Below are 23,109 nucleotides of genomic sequence, written 5' to 3'. Positions count from 1 at the left end.
TGAGGGCAGCATTCACCTTTTGTGCTCCATAAACTGAGCAGTCATGAATGCAGTGCCCAAAAGTGTAACATGATTTTTGTAAGATATAAACATTCACTTAAAAGGTGTTGCATGTACTTTTAGCAAAATTGTCTAAGTGGATTGATAGTTGGAATGAACGTTACCCCATAAAAGCCCCAACAACCACTTGAAGTCGTGACAGCAAAGTCACACTGTCTCATCCATCTCTGAATCACACAATTTAATTCTCTGGCATATATATATATATATATATATATTTAGAAATCAGTGATTTTGTTTTTATTTTATTTTTTACAGTGTCTGCCTTCATTAAGAGTTCTACATGTGTACCTACCGCTAGTGACAGTGTGACACATTCCTGAATTTATAATTAACTTTTTGTGACTTTAAAAACGTATTCTTGAACGCATTGGAAAAGTGTGTCTGTTCATATAAATTGTTGACTGGAAAGACGCTGAACATGCGAACAATACTTATGTAGCAGCCATACACGGATCATGTCATCTTGATCACATTTAACACGCTAATAAGCAATATTAGCTTTTGATTTCCACCTTCATTTGTCATCATTATTGTTTACATCTTATTTTGACGTATATTTGTTGTCATATCTTACCTTCTCAGTAGAAAGGAAGCCAACTGTGGGTCTTTGGTCATAGCCAGAGATTAGTGATAGACCGATTAGTTTTTTTCAAGGCCGACGGCGATTAGTAGTAATCAAGGAGACCGATAACAACCGATATTCATTTGCAGTAAAAGAAAAAATATTAATGTCAGAATTAAAAATGAATAAAAACATGCCGATATTCATTTGCAGTAACAGAAAATATTAGCGTCAGAATAATAAAAAAATATATATTTTAATTTTTAAAGAATTGACAGCTTTGTTTAAAAAAATCTAACAAAAAAATCGAGGTAGAGTCCAGGGTAATCAGAATGTGTTAAGTAAAATTAAAAACTAAGTAAGTAAATAGTTCCCTAAAGTTTACTACTCTAAATAAAGTTTCCAAAATTTCAGCATAATTACTTTATTAATTAATTAATTAATTATTTTTTTTAAATAAAAAGTGTAGGGAGTTCCCAGTGTCTGCATCATTTTTTACACAGTGAAAATTTAAATAAATCCATAAATGAAAAGTTCCCTTTATCTCACTGAGCGACAAATGAATGTGAATATAGCTAATTTGGGGTTTCGTAAAATAGTTTTCAAAATATCTTTGCAGACAGTGAAAATTTGTCTCAATATGTTTAAAAATTATTTGCGACAAGTAAAAACTGTCTCTGAATATCTCACAAATCCTGATGAAAACCCTAAATCTCCTACGTTCGCAGGAATTCACCACTCATTGAGATGCGAGCTTTATCGGCCCTAAGATTTGTAAAAAGGCAGATGCCGATATTTGTCAAAATGCCAAATATCAGCAACGAAAATCGGCCCAGTCAATAATCTCTCTATCCCTACAAGAGATGTTCTCAGTATCTTCCACTGCTCAAAAGCCGCTCCGATGTTTACACAAGTCTTCTGTCTGCGCCTATAAGACTAAATTTTGGCTTGTTTTGTCGTACTGGATTAAACTTGTCGTTTCTTCTTTTTTGGGGAGGTCTGTGCCGGAATTCCAGCTGTGCTCGAAAGCATTCTTTTGTTACTCCCGGCAGACTCCATACTCAACAATGAAAAAGTTTGCAGTCGTGTTGTTTATCCCAGGCGTCTCAGCGTGATCACTTTGTCTTCTACGCTTTATGGCGCTTTTTTTTGTATTTATTTTTTAGCATTCCAGCAATACATTCAAATCACGCAAACAAGAAATTATTTGGGGAAACTTTCCCTGAAGACGGGGGCACGCATTACGTCACATCCACTGAAGAAATTTGTGGGAAATATGAGTATTCGCCGCGAATACCTCTATTTAGGAGAGACTCGTAAGCTTATCGACGCAGTTGTTGTAAACACGTTAGGGCTTGCTCTACACATCAGGGCATTGCTTCCGCATATAGATGTGTAAAGAAATATATTTTTTAACATTTAAACGTACTAAATGCAGCTTTAAATTTTCTGTATTTGATTGAAGAGCTAGTTCATGCTGGTGTATTAATAACCATTACTGAAATTTAATCAACAAATCAATATATTGAACAAAAATAATTAGGACTGGGTATCGATTCTAATTTCCTCGATTGATTCGATTTCAATTCACAAGAGTTCAGTTTGATTCGAGTTCGTTGTTTTCCGTTTTGATTCACTTAAGTTCAATCAATATTGATTAATTATAGAACATCAATTCTATAATATCAAGGGCATGATAAAAACTCCACAAACATTAAATTCCAAATAAAATTTTGCGGAGGCAGTAACTCTTAAAATGATTTGGTTTATTAATGAAAGTAACACGTTATAATCACTATCACTATCAAGTGTTACTCAAATATTGACATCAGCAAGGACAAAATATTTTCCTATTTCTAATTCAATAACTAAGTATGAATTAAAAAGATTATTTAAATGCAATAAGTCAGGTCTTTCATAAATGTAAGAAAATACTTTTAAATTCATGTGAACCGTAAATTTCAAGAAAACCCTACAATACAAAAACATTTTGGCTTTTAAAATTCCTTATCTTATGAATTTATGCGAAAAAGAGATATTAAAATAATCAATTCATGGTTTTATGAAACGATATCGGGCTCGAAAACAAAAATCGATTAGATGTTGATTATTTGATATATTTTTTTTTTAACCCAGTCCTAAAAACAATACAGGTGGTGCTTCAAAACATTAGTTTCTGATATTAAGTAGGTACAGGTGTGAGGGTCAGTTGGAGTTTGGAATTGGTTTGCGATCGTCCAGTTCTGTCAGCTCAGCCATGTCGTATTATACGCTGCTGGCACAGATATTGTATGTTATTTATACATGAATAGCTTTCAGACAAATGAAGTCAAATAGGATCATTTTCCGCAATACACTCAATGATATCCCACAACAGCACACTAATGTGCTGCAGCATAGTGTTTGGGAATCACTTGTATAATTCATCCGGTTTATTCTGGGATTACCACTGTTTGCTAACTGGTGAACACTAACAAGAAAAAGTGTAGAATGGAGAAAAAAAAAGAAAACCTTTGTATTATGTTGAACAGACAAGACCCAAAAATGTGTCCTTGGCCTGCAGTTTGAATTCATGTTTGCCTGTTTAGCTGTGTTTAAATTGGGAGTGCAGCACTGAATAATTATGGGCTATTCAGGACATGTGCCGTTGGTGCGGTGTACATGCACCTGGCCTGCAACGTGTTGCTGAATGCACATGCTCCTTTCACCTCATGCGAAAAGGTGGTAAAACCTCTGCTGACCTTTGATAAGTTCAAACAAGGTCAGACATTTTTAGACCCATGCAGTATGTCATGTTGTCATTTTTATAAACTGTTACAGAATATATCAGTTGGAGGACACAGCCTTGGAGATGTGAGTGCGTCGTCTGGCAGGGTGATCAGGGAAGTGCAGCAGTCAGTGGAATGTACACAGATTTTTGTTAGACTAGTAGAGAAAATTAATCTTCTGTGTACATTTATTGAACTGACTGTACTCAGCTGGATGAATAATATAGTGGATTAAAACATAAAATCCCAAACTGCTCCATATTTGGTCATAACAAGAGCTCATTTAATTGTAGATGAGCAGTGAACTGCTCACTTAGAAAACAGCAACTGGTTGATATTAGTGGAAGTGTGTGTCTATGTGTGTGTTTATACTTTGATATTGGTGCTTTGAAAGGGCGTGGGAATAGTCTTTGCATGCACGAGGCAGAGATGCTTCACAGGGAATATCACTAGGTTGCTTAATTGAACCTTTCTATTTATGATACCGACCTCACCTCTCTGAATTCAACACGTAACTCTACAGCAAATGAGAGCATTTTCCCCAAGAGGAACAACAGAACAAGGAGGGATTTATTACACAGTGCAGGAATCAAGAAAACCCCAGCTCATTGTATTATTCAGTGATGTAAAACTTGGAGGGGGAGTTTAGAAAGGAATTAGACAAGAAGATTACAGAGAAAACCCTGTGCTCATGGTGGGGTTGGCAAGAAGGATTAGAAAATAACTTTGATACACATTTGTTGACTGCCAGATCTCACTCAGCAGAGAAAAGAATGTGATCCGAAATATAGGTCACTGGAGATCCACATTGCTACCAGGCTCATGATGTACATCATCTGTAAAACAGATGATACCTGATTAGAGGTGGCAAATTCAGGTCCAGAAAGTGAAAACCCTGCCACAGTTTGGCTTTAGCCCCTGATGCTAGCTAGCTAGCTCCCTAAATGGTGAACAAGCACCATGGGAGCTAACGAGCTCCCATGGTGCTTGTTGTTGTTCACCATTTAGGGAGCTAGCATTTACAGTTGTTACACTGTTGTGGGGAAAAGTGTCTGTGGGAATTTCATCCAGAAGAGTATTTTTTAGGTCAAACATTGATGTTGGATTTGAGCGCCGGATTCACAAGCAACTTTTGCAGTTTGTCCAAAATGTGTTTTGTCATATATTACATTGTGAATTTCAATTGCAAGTACTTTTCCCAACTAGGGCTGAAAATTCAATTTCAATTATTACACCCCACAATTACAAAATCGGCATAATCGTAAGCAAAAATAAAAGATTATTAATACTAATATGTTTTGGTCCAAAAGGAACACGCATAATTATAGTGTTTGAAAGAAATGTATTTGCTTAAATATTTATTTTACATGTTTAAACATTTTCTTGTTTGTAACCAAAAAAACAAATAATTGTCCTAAACGTGATTTTAATTATTACCTGATTGGATATCGATTGGATACTTGTATGTCTGCAGTGATTCCAACTAGAGCAGAAACAGCAAATGATTTACGATGTTGTCATTTTAATGGCATCACTGTTGCTGAATAGCTTATGTCTGCTTGTTACTGCCACCTACTTAACTGGGAGAGTAGTGCTGGTTAGTAGTGCCTCAGGCTGAGGCGAAAATGTAGAAAGTTTTTAGTTTTTTGTTTTAGTCGCCTGGAACTAAGAATACGAAATGCACCTCCAGGTCAGAAAGATCCTTCCCCAAACCGCTTCTTCAATGTTTCAATTGACCTAAATGTCTTTGGTAAGCAAGCAACTCAGTAGGATGTAGGTGGGGGGCTGTGTTGGGCCCTATTGACCTATCCTTGGCACTGTTCGTATGAAAAAGAGGGTGTTACATTTCCTTCCAAGGAGACAAGACAGGGTGAGTCTGGCATGATCAGCAGAATATGTGTCACACACTCTAAAAAGATGGAAAACACCTCTACCATAAAAAAAGTCAGAACTTCTTCAGCCTTCATCAAGTTTTTTGGGACTTATCGAAACTCACCTGAGTCAGCAATTATCTTCCGTGCATCTGTCAACACAACTTAGTTTCGGAATAAACATTCATAAATACTGACACCGTCTTGGTCTAGAAATCGAAAGACTCACTGATGATTGAATCTCATATTTCTTTATAAAATGGAATGCCTTCTGTGAGGAGCTATACTGAGTGACAACCATAGTTAGAATAGTAGTAGATGGTAGTATAGCAGAGAAAATATACAGTAGTCTGAAATGTGCGTGTCAACATCTTAGAGGAGTCTGAAACTATCGCATCAACATCTGAAGACAGCTCGAACGTTAAGGTTAAGAGTTTATAGACTGCAGTAAATCAAGACTAAAAACGCAATGAGGGCTGCATATCATTAGAGCAGTAGCCTAGTATGAGCTAATGTTACCTTAAAAACCTTTATAATCATTGGGATGCTTGTAATAAAGTCTCTCTCAATTGATCTCTCAAAAAGATTTTGATCCCACCCGGACACCAATCATGGTGCAATTATTACTTCTCAGAATACTGTGCAGTGGTTAGTACATATTTTACTGCATTTGTTAATTTTGTTTGTAGTTTGTTTGCTTCCTATTGTTGTGTTTGGTGGTGGATCTGTGTATAGAATAACCATAAGCACAATTCTCTGGTCGAGTATAGTGTTAATTGTATCCGTCATTTTAGATTAAGTCTCAGTTTTGGTCCATTTTCAATCATGTTTGTTAGTTTTTAATCATAATTAACCTCATCCCGTTTTTATTTAATCCATTTTTAGTCAACTATAAATCTAGCATTTCAGCCTTTATTTTAGTCCAAGAAAACATAATTTAATTTGTCTAGTTTAAGTCAACAAAAACTGTCAACGTTTTAGACTAGTTTTAGTCAGGACAATTATTTAACCCCTGTATTTTATGTTGAACATTTCGGGTTCTCAAACTAATTCACGTAAAATGTTCTCATCTTTTTGAAGAAAAACAACTCCACACACAATTACGGTATATCAACAAGTGGCTACTATGGCTCCATGCTACAAGCTAGTAAGTTAGCCAGCATTAGTTAGCGGTTGCATTAACATTATTGTTGGAACGTTATAGCCATTCGTTGGATTAATGTTACACTATACTCTTTTTTTTAACCTTTAATCATGAATCCACCTCCTGTCTGTCCCATGTGTTTGTGCATGTTGCACTCGTTAGCTGCAGATTTGAAAGGGGTTGTGTCATTGTGTGTCACATGACAGTGTCACAGTCACAGATTAGCAGAGACAAGATTTTACAAAATCAAATCATTTTGGTCCCGTTTTTGTTTATGAACAAAATGTCCACAGATTTCAGTCCAGTTTTTATTAAGTGAAGTACATTTTTGTCTCGTCTTCACTCAGTTACTGTTTATTAATGAGGGTTTTAGTCAAGTCTAGTCTAGTTTTAGTCTGGTGAAAAATGTGTGTTGAAGAAATTATTTTTGTTTCGTCTTCGTTGACGAAATTAACACTAGTCGAGCATACAAGTGCCAGGAATTATACAGTAATATATTTTTGTCTGCTAACTATAATGGTAGTCTTATACCTTGAAACATCATGCTTATCAGACTGAAATAGTTGCCTAAAGTCACACTCATTACTGGTGCGTATATTTTTCCCGTCATCTATAAGTTCAGTGACCTATCCTTTTGTGCATGGCTTTCATGTGTTTTCCTGGACAGCTGTTTCCATGGCAGAGCTCTCAAGCTTTTTATCTCCGCGTCAAGCACACTTAGGCACCTAATCTGTACTAATACCCACCGAATTAGTGATGAGGACAGGGTAAACTGGCCACACTTTTTCAGTCCAAAGAGGCAACCAAAATTCTACATTTAATAGAAAGCTTTTGTACTAAATTAATCACGTGGAATAATTTTGTGTCATCTTGTTTGGTTTCTATTTCAGCAGGCATATTCTGATATTTTGGACTTAAGCATGCCTGGCCTAGTTATTTGGTATAGAGTTACACAGTACATGGAGTACATTTGATATTCAATCTTAGAATAAGGTGCAGTCATGTGTCACATGCGCAGGCTTTTATCAAAAGGCTAAAAAGGCATATTTTGGCCCAAAAAAATAGGCTTTTTCAAAACTAAAAACTTGCTGCAGAGCACAGTATATTTTGTGTCAAGAAATGCAGTTTCCCAAACTAAAAACATTAGACCCCAGTATATTTTGTGTAAAGAAAATTTAATTGGATTTTTTGAGTATTTAAGTGCTCCACTCGGAGATATCAGATGGAGTAAATTTAAAAAAATGTGATCCTTTTTTCCCCCTTCAGTTGTTTCTAGGGATGGGTATAGATTCTAAATTTCCTCAATCAATTTGATATGGATTCTCAAGAGTGCAGTTCAATTCGATTTCGATTTTTCCTAATGTGATTCATGTGATTAATTTCAATCCGATATTGATTAATTAAGGAACATCAATTGTTCTTACATGTCAAGGACATGATAAAAACTGTACTAACATTAAATTACAAATTAAATTTTGAGTTGGCAGTAACTCGTATAATGATTTACTTTATTAATGAAAGTAACATAACCTAAGTGTTTCTCAAACACTGACATTAGCAAGAGAATTCTGAATTGTCTTGAAGTGAAATAAGTCAGGTCTTTCATAAATGTAAGAAAATACCTTCAAATTCATGTGAACAGTAAATTTAAAAAAAATGGTATATATATTTGGCTCGAAAAATAAAATAAATTATTCCCCAAAAAAATTTAACCCAGCCCTAATTGTTTCCCATTCACAGAACTGTTTTGGGCCACTAGCTTTCATTTTTACATTACCTTTTCCAAAGCATTAATTTAATATGGAAACACGTTGAAAACCAGTTGATCCTTCATTCAGACATTTTTAATAAGCTTTTTGAAAGTTACTCCAAAATATTTTCAAATAGAAGTGTGACCTATTTTGTCATGTTGCTATTGTCTGTACTAAACAAGCTGTCGTCTTGTCATGATCTCCAAAAAGACAGTGGGCTAATCAGCTTAGATCGTCTGCTTTAGCTGGTGACCCTAGAGCCTAGACACTTGCGCATATCCATGTGTCAGGTCACGTTATCCTATCCTCTTTTTGTTTGAAACTGCATACATGGCATCACTGCTGATTGTATGTCTTACCTTAAAGAGGCCGTTGAATGGGCTGAATGAATATAGACACTTATGTAATGGTAAAAATGATGTCAGCGCTAAAAAGTGTTGTTTTTTTGTAACAGCTTTCAGCAGGTTAGGACGGCCACAAATTGGGTGGAGACTGCTCGATTGACACACCAGCCTGATGATGTCAGTGAAAGGATGGCAGCAGCATTTCTAGCGTTTCCTGGCGTACTTCCTGGCTTGCTTAGTCCGCTTCCCGAACAAATTTTGAGCATTTATACATGGATCAATGCACGTAGCAACATGCCAAAATAATTTTGAGAACATTTTGGACCTCTCAAGTGTCAGTGAAATTCACTCTCAAAATCTTGGGATGGACCTAGCAAGATGAGTGTAATTTTATTGTGCATTTTAATTATTCTGACGTGCAAGACGAAGTTTGGAAAGAAATGGCTTACTTTAAACAGACAGCTCCACCCCTCCGCATCAATACCTTCTTTCCTGCTTAAACAGCAGCGCTGCCTTTAACATTCAAGCGGGTCCATGGATTCTGCTGTCAGACACCTCACTCATTCCACTGGCATCATTGGCTATGTTTACAACTTTACATGCAGTCAATATTTGGGTGAAGGGCAAAATTCCGGTTTCTGAAGCATTAAGGATAATTCGTTTACAGGCGTGAGCGGACAGTTACTTCCGTATACATGGTCATTGCGCTCAAAACCCAATTGAAACTACATTGGGGGGGTTTCGTGTGTTTACGTGGCCTTTCAAAACTAATATTTGAAAGGGTTGTCGGCTGCATGTAAACATGCTCATTGTCTCCGTACGATTGTTCCGACTTTCTTGTCTTGCTAGTGCTGAAGCGGCTCCAGCAGCAAACTGTCACCACTGACTGTGCAGGTGTAAAAACGATTCATGTCACCTAGTGTTTTAAACCCATGACCAATTGTCACCAAAATTCATATGCATATCCTTACATGTGTCCACTTCATTTCGTCATTCTCATATAATAAGTACATGGAGAGGTTTATTGTTGCGATATTTTCAGAGTTTTATGTGGGCATAAGTAGAGATGTCCACATACATTTTGGTGCAGATTGTTCACTGTTTTTGAACGTGTACGTGCAATGATGTTGAATGGACAAATTGTGTCCGGTTCCTCCACAGACTCTCTCGCCAAGACATGGGAAGAGGGGAGGGGTTGTGGCTATGTTTTAGACTAGAAAGTAGAATTTTGAAATTGTGTAGTTAATTTACAGATTAATCCCAAACAAATAGATACAATTGAAAATGGAAGCTAGTTTCCAAACAAATTGATAAAATTGAAAATGGAAGCCAGTTTCATTATCCTGATTTTTTATTTTATTTTTATATACAGTTTTAGAGTGGAAAAATGGGCCGTTCTGGCAAGTACGTAAAAGGATTAGGGCCAGTGAAGAGAGAAAAAAAAAAGGTTGGCAGGATTCAGATTTTAATCTCAGAATTCTGGCTTTAAAGTGAGAATTCTCACTTTAGTCTTAGAATTTTGACTTCCCCCCACAATTCATAGCTCTACGTCACAAAGTCAGAGTTCTCACTTTAAAGTGCGAATTCTGAGATTAAAGCGAGATAAAGTGAGAATTCTGAGATTAAAGTAAGAATTCTAAAGTGAGAATTTTGAGAATAAAGTGAGAATCCTGCAAACCCTTTTTTTCCTCTTCATTAGCCCTAATCATCTTCCGTGGGCAAGATAGTCCCTTTCACATAGTTTTAAAATTCAATCCACAGTCCCATAGATTTTCATTTTTGACCTTGACCTTGGAATCTGAGAACATTCAGACAGTCTTCCTTGAAAGCGTGATCATAAGCTTTGAGTGTGTTCCTTGATTCCCATTATTGTGGAAGGGATTTTGCATGAATTTGCATGCGGACTAATGGCTGTCAGGATGATTCAGTTGGCGCTCCCTACCCAGGCCTGTGTTTTTTGAACCATCAGGCCCGCACAGGCAATAGCATCAGGCCCACAGAGGGGGTGGGTGATTTAGAGAGAGAGAGAGAGACAGAGAGAGAGAAAGAAAAGGCCTCGGCAGCCAATTGAACTACTGGCATGGTGAGCTTGCCCTGAAAGAGCACATGCCTCCGTGCACAATTATCCACTGTATGGAAACAACTCCCCCACCCTCAACACACACAGACAATAGTTTGACCAACACAACTATAAATGAAAGATGAACAAAAACAAAAGTAGGCCAAAGAGTGCCAGAATGTAAAATCATGTCACTGATACGGGATTGACATTTATCTCCTCCAACCGAGTTTACGGTATTTCAGAAAAGCATATGCTCAAGTATCCCCAAGGAGAGTCTTCAAATGAACAGAGCACATCGGCGCATGTCAGCTGGTATTGTGCAAATTAGCGTGAGATCCTCACTATCTCGAAGATTAATGCAGCGTAAATTCTTATTTTGCATTCTCTCGTCTCTTTGTTTTGCAGGCTACTTCAGCGTGTTGGCAGTTGTATTGAGGACAGAAAACAATTCACCGTGGACGGATGAGTTTGACAGTAAGTACCATGACAAAAATTAATTGTCTTGTATTCACTACTTGTCGTGACATCACGTCTTCTTGTCTACTCGGTAGGAATTGAATTATCATGTTTGATCGACTCAATTTCCACAAATAATCCTAGAATTGAGTGGAAGAAGATTAAAGAGGAGGGACCAATCTATGTGTACTTTAACCAGAAGGTTTCAGGTAAATTAGTCATACACAAACAAAACTAGGTGACTGTCTCACTGTTTATTCACTATGGTCTTGATGTTGTTTGTGCAGGTGACTTGGAGAACCGAGCAGTGATCAGAGAACCAGCCACGTTAGTGATAACCAACGCGACTCGAATGGACACGGCGAAATATCGCTGTGAGGTCACAGCTGCAGACGACCAGAGGTCCTTTGACGAGATTGTGATTGACCTTGTTGTTCGAGGTACAGCACTCTAAATCAGTGGTTTCCAACATTTTTTGACTTGTGCACCCCCAAGTTTTTTGGGTCATACCATGAGTACTCCCTCACTCATACATGTTGATTCTGCAAAAGATGAACGTAACACAGCAGATTAAGGGATTTAAAAATATATGTATATATATCTTTAATTTGAAATTTTCATTTTAGGAATTGTGTGTGTGGGTGTGTGTGTGTGTGTGTGTGTGTGTGTGTGTGTGTGTGTGTGTGTGTGTTTTTTTTTTATATTAAACCTAGTACCCTAAAATCCCGTGTATAAAACACCCTCCAAAATGACACTGCAAAAGCACTACTTTGCTGGTGCCCTTTATTATCAGAGTGAATTATATGAATAAATAAAGATACAAAACATACCAATAACACATAAATGCTTAAAAACTATGCTTTTATCTCATACCTATGATTAAGGTTTTTCAAAGTAATTTTCTGTTCTTGCTCTGTATGCTCTTTTAGTAATTTTATCAAGCATTTTTTTTCTTTACTTTGCTTTTAAATCACTTTAACGCTGTTTGTAACTGTTTTTAAATGTTGGACTTTTAATTACAGTATGTGGCATATTGAGTTAAGTTGTGTATAAAATGCGCTATAAATCAGTGTTTAAAAAAAAAAAAAATCACAATGTGAAAAATGTCAGTTTCTTATTAAGCCAATACTCACCCTTGATATGTTTTTTTTTGTCAGTTTTTTTTTTTTTGGGGGGGGGGGTATTCACAGGATTTTTCAATAATATAAATGGGAAAAAAATAATCAAAAGTAAAAGATGCATAAATGCAATATTTAAGACCTTTTGAGTTAGTGTCCTTTAAATATTTAAACTTTACATATCATGAACAAAACCCTTAAGAATAATCTATCAGACCCACTATAGCAATTGTACGTTCTTTTCATCAGTCATCTAAGCATTAATGAGACACTTGAGCTGACTTATTTTGATTTTGGCACCAATGTGCATAATATGAAATAGTTAAATGTTTCCACGTACCCCTGGTTGGAAAACACTGCTCTAAATGACCTGCCCTTTATTTTTCTGTTATGTGTAGAGTCCAAGTGATATAAATGACAGCACAATATTATTCTGAATTTCGGCTAATAATAACATGATTATTTTGCCCTTAAAAGAGAGACCTTGCCCGTTGAGTTCACACTTTGGATGCGGTAAAATGACACCCTGTTGTAGGTCGCACCAAGCCTTTGGCATACATGTGAGGATGTGTTGTGACCAGACTAGACCTACCCAGCTGCAAAGGCATGTTCCGGGCTATAAGGGGAAACCTCTGAAACTGCATCTGCTCGGAATCGCAGTGCTAAAGAAAGCAAGCGCCACATGTTTTGGTAGCATTTTTTGGCATCGCTCAAAAATCATGTTCCCATCCAAACCATGAATGATCAGCATGGGCCTGGGTGGTATCACTATACCCTCTTACGGTAAAAAAAAGTTTTTTTACGGCACATAAGTAAAATGAGCCAAAATTTGGTTCACTATTGGAAGTGTGATATCAGACCTATCCATACATATATAGTTTGTATTTATTTATTTATTTGTTTTTCATGCCATTTCCTAAGAGCAACTATCATCTTTATTTATATATATATATATATATATATATATATATATATATATATATATATATATATATATATATATATATATATATATATATATATATATATATATATATATATATATATATATATATATATATATATATATATATATATGTGTATACGTATATATATATATTTGTATATATATGTATACGTGTATATATATATTTGTATATATATATGTATATATATATATAAAAACATATTCAAATTGGAATGTTCACGTACGCGCACATACACTAATCTCACACTCATACGCGTGTGCACGTCATTGTTACTGCTAGGGATGTCACAATATCAGAAATTTTGTAGTCAATGCTGATACCATTGAAATTCCACGATTCTCTATGCCATTTCGATACCACGGTAATATTAAAAAATAAACAATAAATCCCATGTACTTCAACGTACACTCCTTTATTAGAAGTGAACAACAAACAACTGGGTTCTTAAACAGAGCAATTGTCATGTAGCTTTAAAGCATTAAAATAAAATACTGTGCATTAAGATAAACAATTAAATTAAATACTGTGCATGTACAGCAGGCTAGCTTTAAGTATTAAACAATAAAAAAAAAAAACAATAATGTGCATCACAGTGCATGCAGCATTAAAAAAAAAATATATATATATATATATATATAATACTGTGCTTATTTACCAACCAGTTGCAGCACGTAGCCTTCTTCAAGTTTTAAACAGTAAAATAATGTGCATCAAAATACAAAATGATTATGTGCTATTGCTACCATTTTGTGGAGATGCCTGATTCTTATAAGGATGGCGTCACTTTTCTTGGCTGATTGAACTTTTTCTTTGCCAATTCAAGCTTTTTGGCAAGAAACACCAACATATATCAATGTTTTCTTGGGTCAATCTTGCCCACACACACAGTCACACACACACAAACAAAATAACGAATAACGTTTGATATATTATTTCAGGGTTGTTTAATGTTACTTTAGGTGATTCAGTAAATTAGCTGCCTGGCAACATTACCTAACGTTATTATGCGGGACAGACGAGGCTGAACATAACGTTAACGTTATTTCGCCAGGCAGTTCATTTAGTGTGGAGGTCATCATACTAACGTTATTAGATATGAGCAACAATGATAACACGGGAATTCAAATGCACTCACCTTGAATTATTTGTACAAGTCTGGATGTTGATCTTTTAGATGTTTTACTAAATTGGATGTGTTTCCCCCTTACGTCTGGAAACGGTTTCGGCAACTTTTGCATACTTGAGGATCGATTATTAATCCCTGCTTATCAACCTCAAATCCAATGTACTACCATATGTGACTTTTGGCGGTTTTCTTCTCAACTAATAAGAGGGGCAGCTGTCGCTGCAGTTGAAGACGACGCAGATGTGCGGGCTACTGCCATGTTGCATGCATTGACTGTTGCTCTCTTTCCTTATTGTCGCAGCGGCAGTGTAGTCACGTGACGTCATTAGACATTGCGTGGGTTGCCAGATAACCGCTCATTTACACCCCCAAAACAACACAAAAGATGCGGCCAGATCTGCCGCCTCGGTACCAATGGTACTTCGGGTATTGTAGAAAAGGCAGTATTGTCACATTTTCAGAATCTTGGCATCGACTTGGTACAGAAGTATCGGTTCTCGTGACAACCCTAGTTACTGCGTCCACACACGCACACAGGCCTGGGCCGTACTTTGTAGTTTTTGGTATGGGTGGGACATAGGAAGCACATAACCAAAAATGATAATTAGCTATCTAGCGCCACCTTGTGTATTATGGCTTTTATGACTCTAAAGTAAAAAAAAAAAAAAAAAATGTCTACGTTTAGTTGATGCCCCAGTGAAAGGGATAAATTGGGTACTGTTCTGGACTACAAGCCGCTACTTTATTCACTTGTGTTCAACCCTGCGGCTAATACGGAGGTGTGGCTTATCCATCAGATTACAAGGGGGGGCGCACTATAAAGGAAGCGCAAGAGCATCAAGCAGAGCAAAACAAACCAAGTAAGCCGAAATACTGTCGGAGAGAATGAGAACGAGACAATTTGCACCCTCATTATGGAAAAGTCGCGGGAACCCGGTGCGATAGCATTAAAAAGACTTGTGGTTTACAGTCGGGTGCGGCTTATATGTGTAGTATTCCCCAAATTTATCTAGCGCCTTATAGTCAGGTGCGCCTTGTAGTCCAGAAATTACTGTATTCGCGCAAAATGCACTATAACACATCAGGTGTACAGTGCATCAAAAAAACATGAAAAATTATGTTTTAGAATGGGAGTCAATGGGCCAAAATGTTGACATTTTTAATCACGTGTACTATAACAATTTGTTTCCCACATATAATAATGACAATAATAATTTTTGACGTTTTGGACGGTGCCATTTTGAACTTCAACATGTTTTGGCCCATTGGGTGCAATTTCAGCTCACTCAGTGATTTTTTTAAAAATAATAAATTTATATATAATATATAATATAATAATAATTAATAGAAAGCAAAAAGCTAAAAATTTGACACTTTCCTTACGAGGGCATCCTAGTTGTGGATAAGGCCCAGCAGCATCACACTGCATCTACTTTTCGAAAGAGTGTACTTTTCATGTCATTGGATGCTGCAGTATTGTCACAATATTCCTTTGTTTTTTTTTACACTACAGTAAAGCCAGTTGTTCCAAAATGCAACGTCCCCAAATCGGTCCCTTTTGGCAAGTCAGCTGAGCTGAGTTGTGTGGAGGAAGAGGGCTTCCCCAAGTCTCAGTACCAGTGGTTCAAGAACAAAGAGGAAATTCCTGATGACCCCAAAAGCAGCACTAAGTTCTTGAACTCGTCGTACACGCTCAACTCGGAAACAGGAATTCTGGTTAGTATGTGTGCATGTGTTTGGACAAGTGCACGCATGAGCGAGGCGGGTGGGGCAAGGACAGTGGCCTGACACCCAGGGGTGGGCCGGATATTTTGGGTAGACAGTTGATGGTGCAAGGAGGGCTCGAGCCACAAGGGGAATCCACTGCCCTCGCTTGCACATTCCTCAATGGACTCGCTTTGGAGGACGCTGCTCAAGTCCACAAACTCCACCACCAAAGGCCCTCTTGCCAGCCTCCATGCTGGCCTCTTGGATGTGAAATATTACACCGTACTGCACTCTTCGCCTTTGTGTGAAACTCCAGAGCAAGTGTTAACTTGGGACAGCATTTTAAAGTGCCAGCTGTAAACTAATGAGGTTTGGATGATCTTTCTTCTGCACCTGCGCTTATCACCGTCGGACAGCTATTTGTTTTTTTTTTATAGCTCTCCTCGTGGGAAAGTAAGGCACACTAACGGACGGATAACGTGGAACTAGTTAACTGTATGGTGGTTTGGATTACAATATTTGGAAGAAATTACTTGGTGTTTTTATATCATAATTGTAAAAATTAACAAAATGACACTTTTTTTAGGTAAAAACATACCATAAAACATTCACACATTGCACTTGTGCAGCGAAAAAGGCTGTATATAGTTATAAAATAACAGAATAAAATAAAATAATCATTTAAAGCATACTTTTAAAAACATATTCACATATCGTTGCTGCTATTTGAAAAACACTTAAGTCTATTTTTATCTTCTTTTTTTTTATACTTTTATTGTTTTTTAAATGAAACTGAATGCAGACATCCCAAAAGTGTATATATATATAATAATGAAAAAATTGACATGTTTTTCACATAGCAGCAACAATATACTACATATGTGTAGCTTTTAATGCTGCATGTACAGTTCTGTCAGGTCAAACATCAATTCCTTTGTTTTTGTTTTATACTGAAGCCATTTGGGTTTTACATCAATAGATGAATATGAGACAAAAGTTCAGAATTCAACTTTTATTTCATGTTATTTAGACCTAGATGTTGAACAACTCGAGACAGAGTACCCTTTGTCTGAACCCACTCTTGTTTTAAGTGAGCAAAAGTATTGGAACAGACATTAACTTAAAATGAAGAACATTTATCGTTAATACTTGGTGGCATAATCCTTATTTGCAATGACTGCATCAATCCTGCGATCCATTGACTTCACCAGACTGTTAAATTCTTCATTTGAAATGCTTTTCCAGGCCATTATGCAGCCTCTTTCCGATTTGGTTTGTTTCTGGGGCTTTCTCCCTTCAGGAGGTGAAATGCAGGCTGTATTGTATCAAAGAGATTGACTTGACAATGATTGACTGGACCACCTTCCACATATGCTAGGTCTTAAACTGGCCAAGTAAATCACCAGACCTAAACCCAATAGAGCATGCATTCCAGCTCCTGAAGAGGAGACTGAAAGCAGAAACAAACAACAAGTGACAGAGACCGCAATAAAGGCCTGGAAAAGCATTTCCATTGAAGAACGCAACAGTCTGGTGAAGTCAATGGCTCGCAGGCTTGGTACAGTTACTGCAAGTCAGGGTTTTGCCACCAAATATGACATGTTATTCACTTTAAATTAACTTAATGATGTCTGTTGCAATACTTTTGCTTACTTGAAAAGTGACTTGGTTCAAACAGAAGGTGCTCTGTTCTGAGTTGTCTAACACATCTACTGTATATTTAAATACCATGAAATGAAAGCTGGAATTCTGAACTTTTATTTCATCTTGATCTGAAACCCAAATGTCTTCCTACAACAGAAACCAAGGAATTGATCTTGCCATTCCAATACTTTCGAAGGGGACCAGAGGTGCCAAATTTAGGTCCAGAAAGTAAAAATCCTGCCACAGTTTGACTTTAGCCTCAGGTGCTAATTAGCTAGCTAGCAAGCATGGTGCTCGTTTACCTGCTAGGGAGCGAGCTAGCTAGCTAGTTAGCACCCATGGTGCTCGTTTACCTGCTAGTAAGCTAGCTAGCACTAGGGGCTAAAGCCAAACTGTCACAGGGTTTTTACTTTCTGGACCTGGATTTGCCACCTCTGAAGGGTATATGGGAAATAACAGTATATAAAATAATCATGATATATAAAATAAAATATTTGGAAAGATTTACTTAAATCAACACATTTGTTATTCGTTTTACTTAGTGAGCATTTGTGCAAGTTTTTTTTAAAGGCCAATGTAATATTGCACCCAAGGTTGGTATGTTGGTGTCAAGGTTGACTGCTCCACAAATGGTGTACACTTTCATAGGCTGCACAAACAGTAGTGAGTGTAAAACTTTGACATTCTAATCACATTTACTGTTTGGAGTCAGTTAATTTGTTTTCAGTAAAGATTTTTCTCTCAATGTGTTTGGGTAAACTCTTGTATGACATCTGAGTGCTACCGAAGATTGGCATCATTCAGTCTGACGAGCGAGACAGCTATACACTCGACAACACTGACTGACTGGCTCTTTTGTTCTTTCCCCAATGCAGAAGTTCATCTCTGTCATTAAAGAGGACGCTGGCGAGTACTACTGTCGAGCGAGAAACGATGCAGGATATGCTGAGTGTGCGCCTCAGAAGATGGAAGTCTGTAAGTGCTGCATCAACACATAATTTAAATCAAGATCCCAAGAGTTCATCAGGGTTCATAAACTACATAGATCTACTGTATCTGTACAGTATATAATACGCTGCACTGTCTTTCTGAACCATATGTCATTGTTGCATTACCATGTTTCATCTCCCCAGATGATATTGACGTTGTGGGGATCATACTGGGAGTGGTGGTGGTGGTCGTAGTACTTATTTGTATATCGGCCGGAATCTGCTGCGCATATAAGCGAGGTTACTTCGCAAGTCAAAAGCAGACGGGGAACAAGTAAGACGTCGGCCCATCCTCCCACACAGATGATCAAAGGCTACACGTTGTACACGTTTTGACTTCCATGTGACCTGTGTGTTGTAGCTACAAAGTTCCAGCGAAAGGAGATGGGGTGGACTATGTCAGGACGGAGGATGAGGTACGTATATTCATCTAAAGTTGAAAATGATTTTTTTTTTATATATATATATACATATATATATATATATATATATATATATATATAATTTTTTTTTAGGGGTGTCAGGCAATTATATTTTTTAATCGTAATTAATCGCATGACTTCAATAGTTAACTCACGATTAATCGCACATTTTATATCTGTTCTAAATGTACAATAAAATATTTTTTTCTAAGTTTTCATACTCAACAAAAAAGTGGGAAAAATGTTAAAGGGATACTTGACTCATTGAGCCCTTTTCAGCAGTGAAAAGTTAATATTTTGTCCAGAATTAATTTGATAACTTAATTATTTTTCATGTACAATTAATACCTTTAAAAACTATTTTTTCCACTTGCTGTCGACTGATGATGACATCACCTGCGCTGAGCAAGTAGGTAACGACCAATCATGGCTCACCTGGTAAGCCATGATTGGTCGTAGTCATGTATCCCTTTAAACTAATAGAACTATGGCTGCATAGCATCATTGATACAGTAATTTCATAATAATTCATGAAATGATGTTCAAATTAAAAAGATGTACTGTTCTGTGAAAAACTGAGTGTGATATTGATTTGTGTTGAGGTCATTTTCACTTTTTTTGTTTTTCATATTAAGAGCTATCTAATCCTTAACATAAAGTAGCTTGTGAAATTCTGCACATTTTTTAGATTGCAAAATACAACTTGACCCTAGTCTCCACAAATATATGCATTATTATTAAATGTATTTACTGCTAAATTTTGACGTGTCTGCTGCGTTGCGACTGGAATTTCCCCAGTACACGATTTCCAAGTAATTAATCGCGCGTTTAAAAAATTAATGGCATTAAAGGAACTCAAAATGAACGCACTATTTTGGACACCCCTAAAAAAAATTTGGGGGAGTGATGGACAAAGTATTAAAAAACGTATTTACAGGTTTTTGGGTTTGAGTTAAAATTCTGTCTTTTATGCTCTTGTAGGGAGACTTTCGACATAAGTCGTCATTTGTGATCTGAAGGTGACGCCATGACGACAGTGGGAAAGTGCCAAGTGAAACAAGTGACATGTGTGGCTGCAGTCTTCGCATCACGGAGCTGCCACAGTTTATGCTCTGAGCTCTCGCCATGACTGAAATCAACTTTTTCAAGTTTGCCAAAGGTGACAAAGACAACAGTTTGCAAAGATCTTCTCATAATCAGAACAAAGGGGACTGTTTTCTTGAATTGCTGTACTAAAGCGTGGACGTGAAAGTTATTTCCTGGTTCAAAATCAAATCAACTTGGATGAAATATTTGACAACACATCCCACCAAATTCAGTCGAGCATGACACATTTCTACAAGACGCTTCAAACCGTTTGTCATTTGTATTACGTTTATTTTCTACTGTTGAAATTTGTCAAGACTATTTTTGATGGGATATATTTAAATGCTTATAGATAAAGGTTTACTTTTTTAAATATTTGTAAAATACTAACTGTTTTTTTAATTGTAATTATTATTTGGCTGTGGGTTGAAATATGTTACTTTAACCACTTTGCATCAACCTTTAAGCATTTGTCCGAAAGAAAGAAAGAACAATGAATCAAATCAGACTTGTGTCTGCATATCGACATGTGGTTCATTGCATAACGAACTCTCCGCTGGGATCGGCCAGGGTCTGTTGTCAAAAAACAAAAAGCCTCTGTTTTGTTTGTAGTCTTAGAATGAGGTTTTGAAGAGTGCCAGTCAAATGCTGTGAAACACTGTCAACGATCAGTGCTGCGTTGTCTTGATTTTCAAGTGTCCTTCTCAGCTTGCTGTTTATCTTGTACATATTGAATTTGCTGTCCTGTTGCTGTCATACATAATGTGCGTTCAGTATTACATTATCCGAATACAAGTTTGACAGGGTGTGTGAGTTAGCCTTCCAGACCCCTTGCTCCTTAAAAAAAACAAAAAAATATGCTGGAATATTTTATTTTGCACCATGCTTGTGGACTTAATTGTGTAAATTGGGATTTCAACTCGCAAATTTGGATTGACTTAGAATATTCTTCTAGAAACTCAATTGTTCATCTTTAACAACATTTAACTTGGCAGGTTGAGTTGTAATTTACTGAAGGTAAATCACTATCAAGTAGGTGTGTTATTCACATAAAATGTGATTATTCTCATGTCAATTGGCTTTTTCCCCCTTTTTCTGTTTTACTGATTTTTTTTCCTGGGGGGGGGGATTAATTATTTAAAAATATATATATATAAAAAAACTGGAAAAATATATAATTTGGAGTAAAAATATATATATATTTTTTTTTTTTTTACCTCGGAACTCCAAGTGACTTTTTGCAGACTCACTAATGGCGGACACTTCCCCATGCAATACGTTTCCATAGAAACTTAACTGTTAGCTTACTAAAATCATGCCGATCGATTGACATGTTCATATACGTACATGCTCCATAAAGCGATATACCTATACAGTTAAAAAAAATAAAAAGCACAAAACATTACCAATACTGTATGTGTTACTAATTATGGCATATGCCTTACCTTAACTGAGCCAGTAAGTCATATAGTTGAAGGTATGTTGGAGGTATGCGGGAAAGTGTCCGTGATTTGCGAGTCTGCACTTGGAATTCAGAGGTTTAAAAATATATATTTTAAAAATGTGTCTGAAAAACAGAAGCTGGTGCTGTTTTTCCCGAATATTTTTTCCCCCGTTTCTTAAAATAACTGTTTCCCCAGTTTTTCTGAATGTTTTTTTCTGAGTAATTTTTCCTTTTGTTTTTCTGAATATTTTTTATGTCAGAATTTTTTTTTCTCGGAAAAACACACACAAAAAACAAAGCTCTCCCCAAAAAAAAATTCAGATTTTTTTTTCTCCCAATTGAATGCAATATGTTTGCGTACATTTAACATTTCACATATTTATTTGCAAATACTGCGGGGGGGGGGGGGATGTATCATCTTAGATATTATATTTCATTCCTCTTAGGGCTCTGGAAGGTTAACATATTTACTGATTGTGTAAAGGTACTTTGTGTTGTTTAATTCCTTTCACGATAATGGAAAAAAGATCCTATTAGAAGGCAATATGAAACTCTTTCCAATTATATGACTGATAAAAGGCAACATTAAACCATTACATAATGTCACACCGTCTCTCCACTACACTGCTGGGCCTTGACTGTTATTTAACAGCTGAGCAATTTACTTTCGTCATTTTTCTTGTCATACTTTGAAGGATGAACCTCCATATTTTCTTTATGATCACTTTGTCCATGAATGTGTGAGAAATGTTCACCAAATATCAATCATGGTAGAGAAGATCTGCCCAAGTGTTTGCACATGGAATTTGTTTGTGCCGCTTTGTTCAAATATGAAGACAGTCAACTTGCTAACCAAAATGAGTTTAGGGCAAACTCATTTGAGATCACTAATGGATCCAAACTGAGGTAAAGGAGTCACGCAAGACTCCCCCTTTTTACAAATTTATTCCTCCCAAGTGCCTTCTGCCATTAAAATAGATCAGTTTCTCTCGCCCACTTGTTATTCTGCCTGAGGTTTCATGTTGTTCATTCAATTATCCACAAGCACGGCGTTTGAGAGGAATGATGTAACCACAAATTTCTGCTTTCCATCTTTACATATCTGCAAATTTGTATATATTTGTTTTCCCTTAGATTACACTAGACTAGCGTAAATATAAAAGTACTGTAGTGCCTAAATATAGTGGAAAATATTTTTGGTAAGAACACACTATTAGGCAAAAGGATACTACTGGCTTGTATTGGCTGTGGTTTGTATAAACTATTGCCGCAATGTTGCAAATGGAGCTTTTTAATTTCGCAAACAACAACTCATATTGTATCATGTATGACAATTACATGTCAATTGATGTAGGAGGCAACAGTATTAAAGGTTCTATCATCACACTGTTAACAGTTTTTTTTCTATATTCAAGGGCAATCTAACTGAGCTGTCAAGCAGCACTGCGCTTATTTTTGTTTATTTTTCACTATGACATGAAAAAAATGCTGTCATCTCACTCATGTTTTTGAGGGCTTTCTGGGGGGATTTATCTGTTCTAGAACCACTCTATTTGTGATTAATAAAACTCACTTCTAATATTA

The 23,109-nt window shown here is 36.5% G+C and overlaps 1 protein-coding gene across 1 annotated transcript in view; it reads left to right on the top strand.

Moving 5' to 3' along the window:
- The window catches only part of LOC147160386 (junctional adhesion molecule 3B-like), a 50,082-nt gene extending 26,973 nt beyond the window's left edge, over positions 1 to 23,109 (top strand). The window contains exons 2-9 of the mRNA XM_086057669.1: positions 10,971 to 11,039; positions 11,117 to 11,230; positions 11,309 to 11,461; positions 15,747 to 15,949; positions 18,460 to 18,559; positions 18,718 to 18,847; positions 18,935 to 18,989; positions 19,977 to 23,109. Of these exons, the coding sequence (XP_085913795.1) occupies positions 10,971 to 11,039; positions 11,117 to 11,230; positions 11,309 to 11,461; positions 15,747 to 15,949; positions 18,460 to 18,559; positions 18,718 to 18,847; positions 18,935 to 18,989; positions 19,977 to 20,012 (860 nt within the window). The 3' untranslated portion in view covers positions 20,013 to 23,109. The remainder of the gene's footprint in view (positions 1 to 10,970; positions 11,040 to 11,116; positions 11,231 to 11,308; positions 11,462 to 15,746; positions 15,950 to 18,459; positions 18,560 to 18,717; positions 18,848 to 18,934; positions 18,990 to 19,976) is intronic.

This window comes from Leptonotus elevatus, chromosome 16 (genome assembly GCF_054856555.1).
Source record: "Leptonotus elevatus isolate MCC_2025b chromosome 16, RoL_Lele_1.0, whole genome shotgun sequence".
Classification (NCBI taxonomy): domain Eukaryota; kingdom Metazoa; phylum Chordata; class Actinopteri; order Syngnathiformes; family Syngnathidae; genus Leptonotus; species Leptonotus elevatus.
The sequence above is the reverse complement of the archived record's forward strand: the minus strand, read 5'-3'. Positions and strand labels throughout refer to the sequence as shown.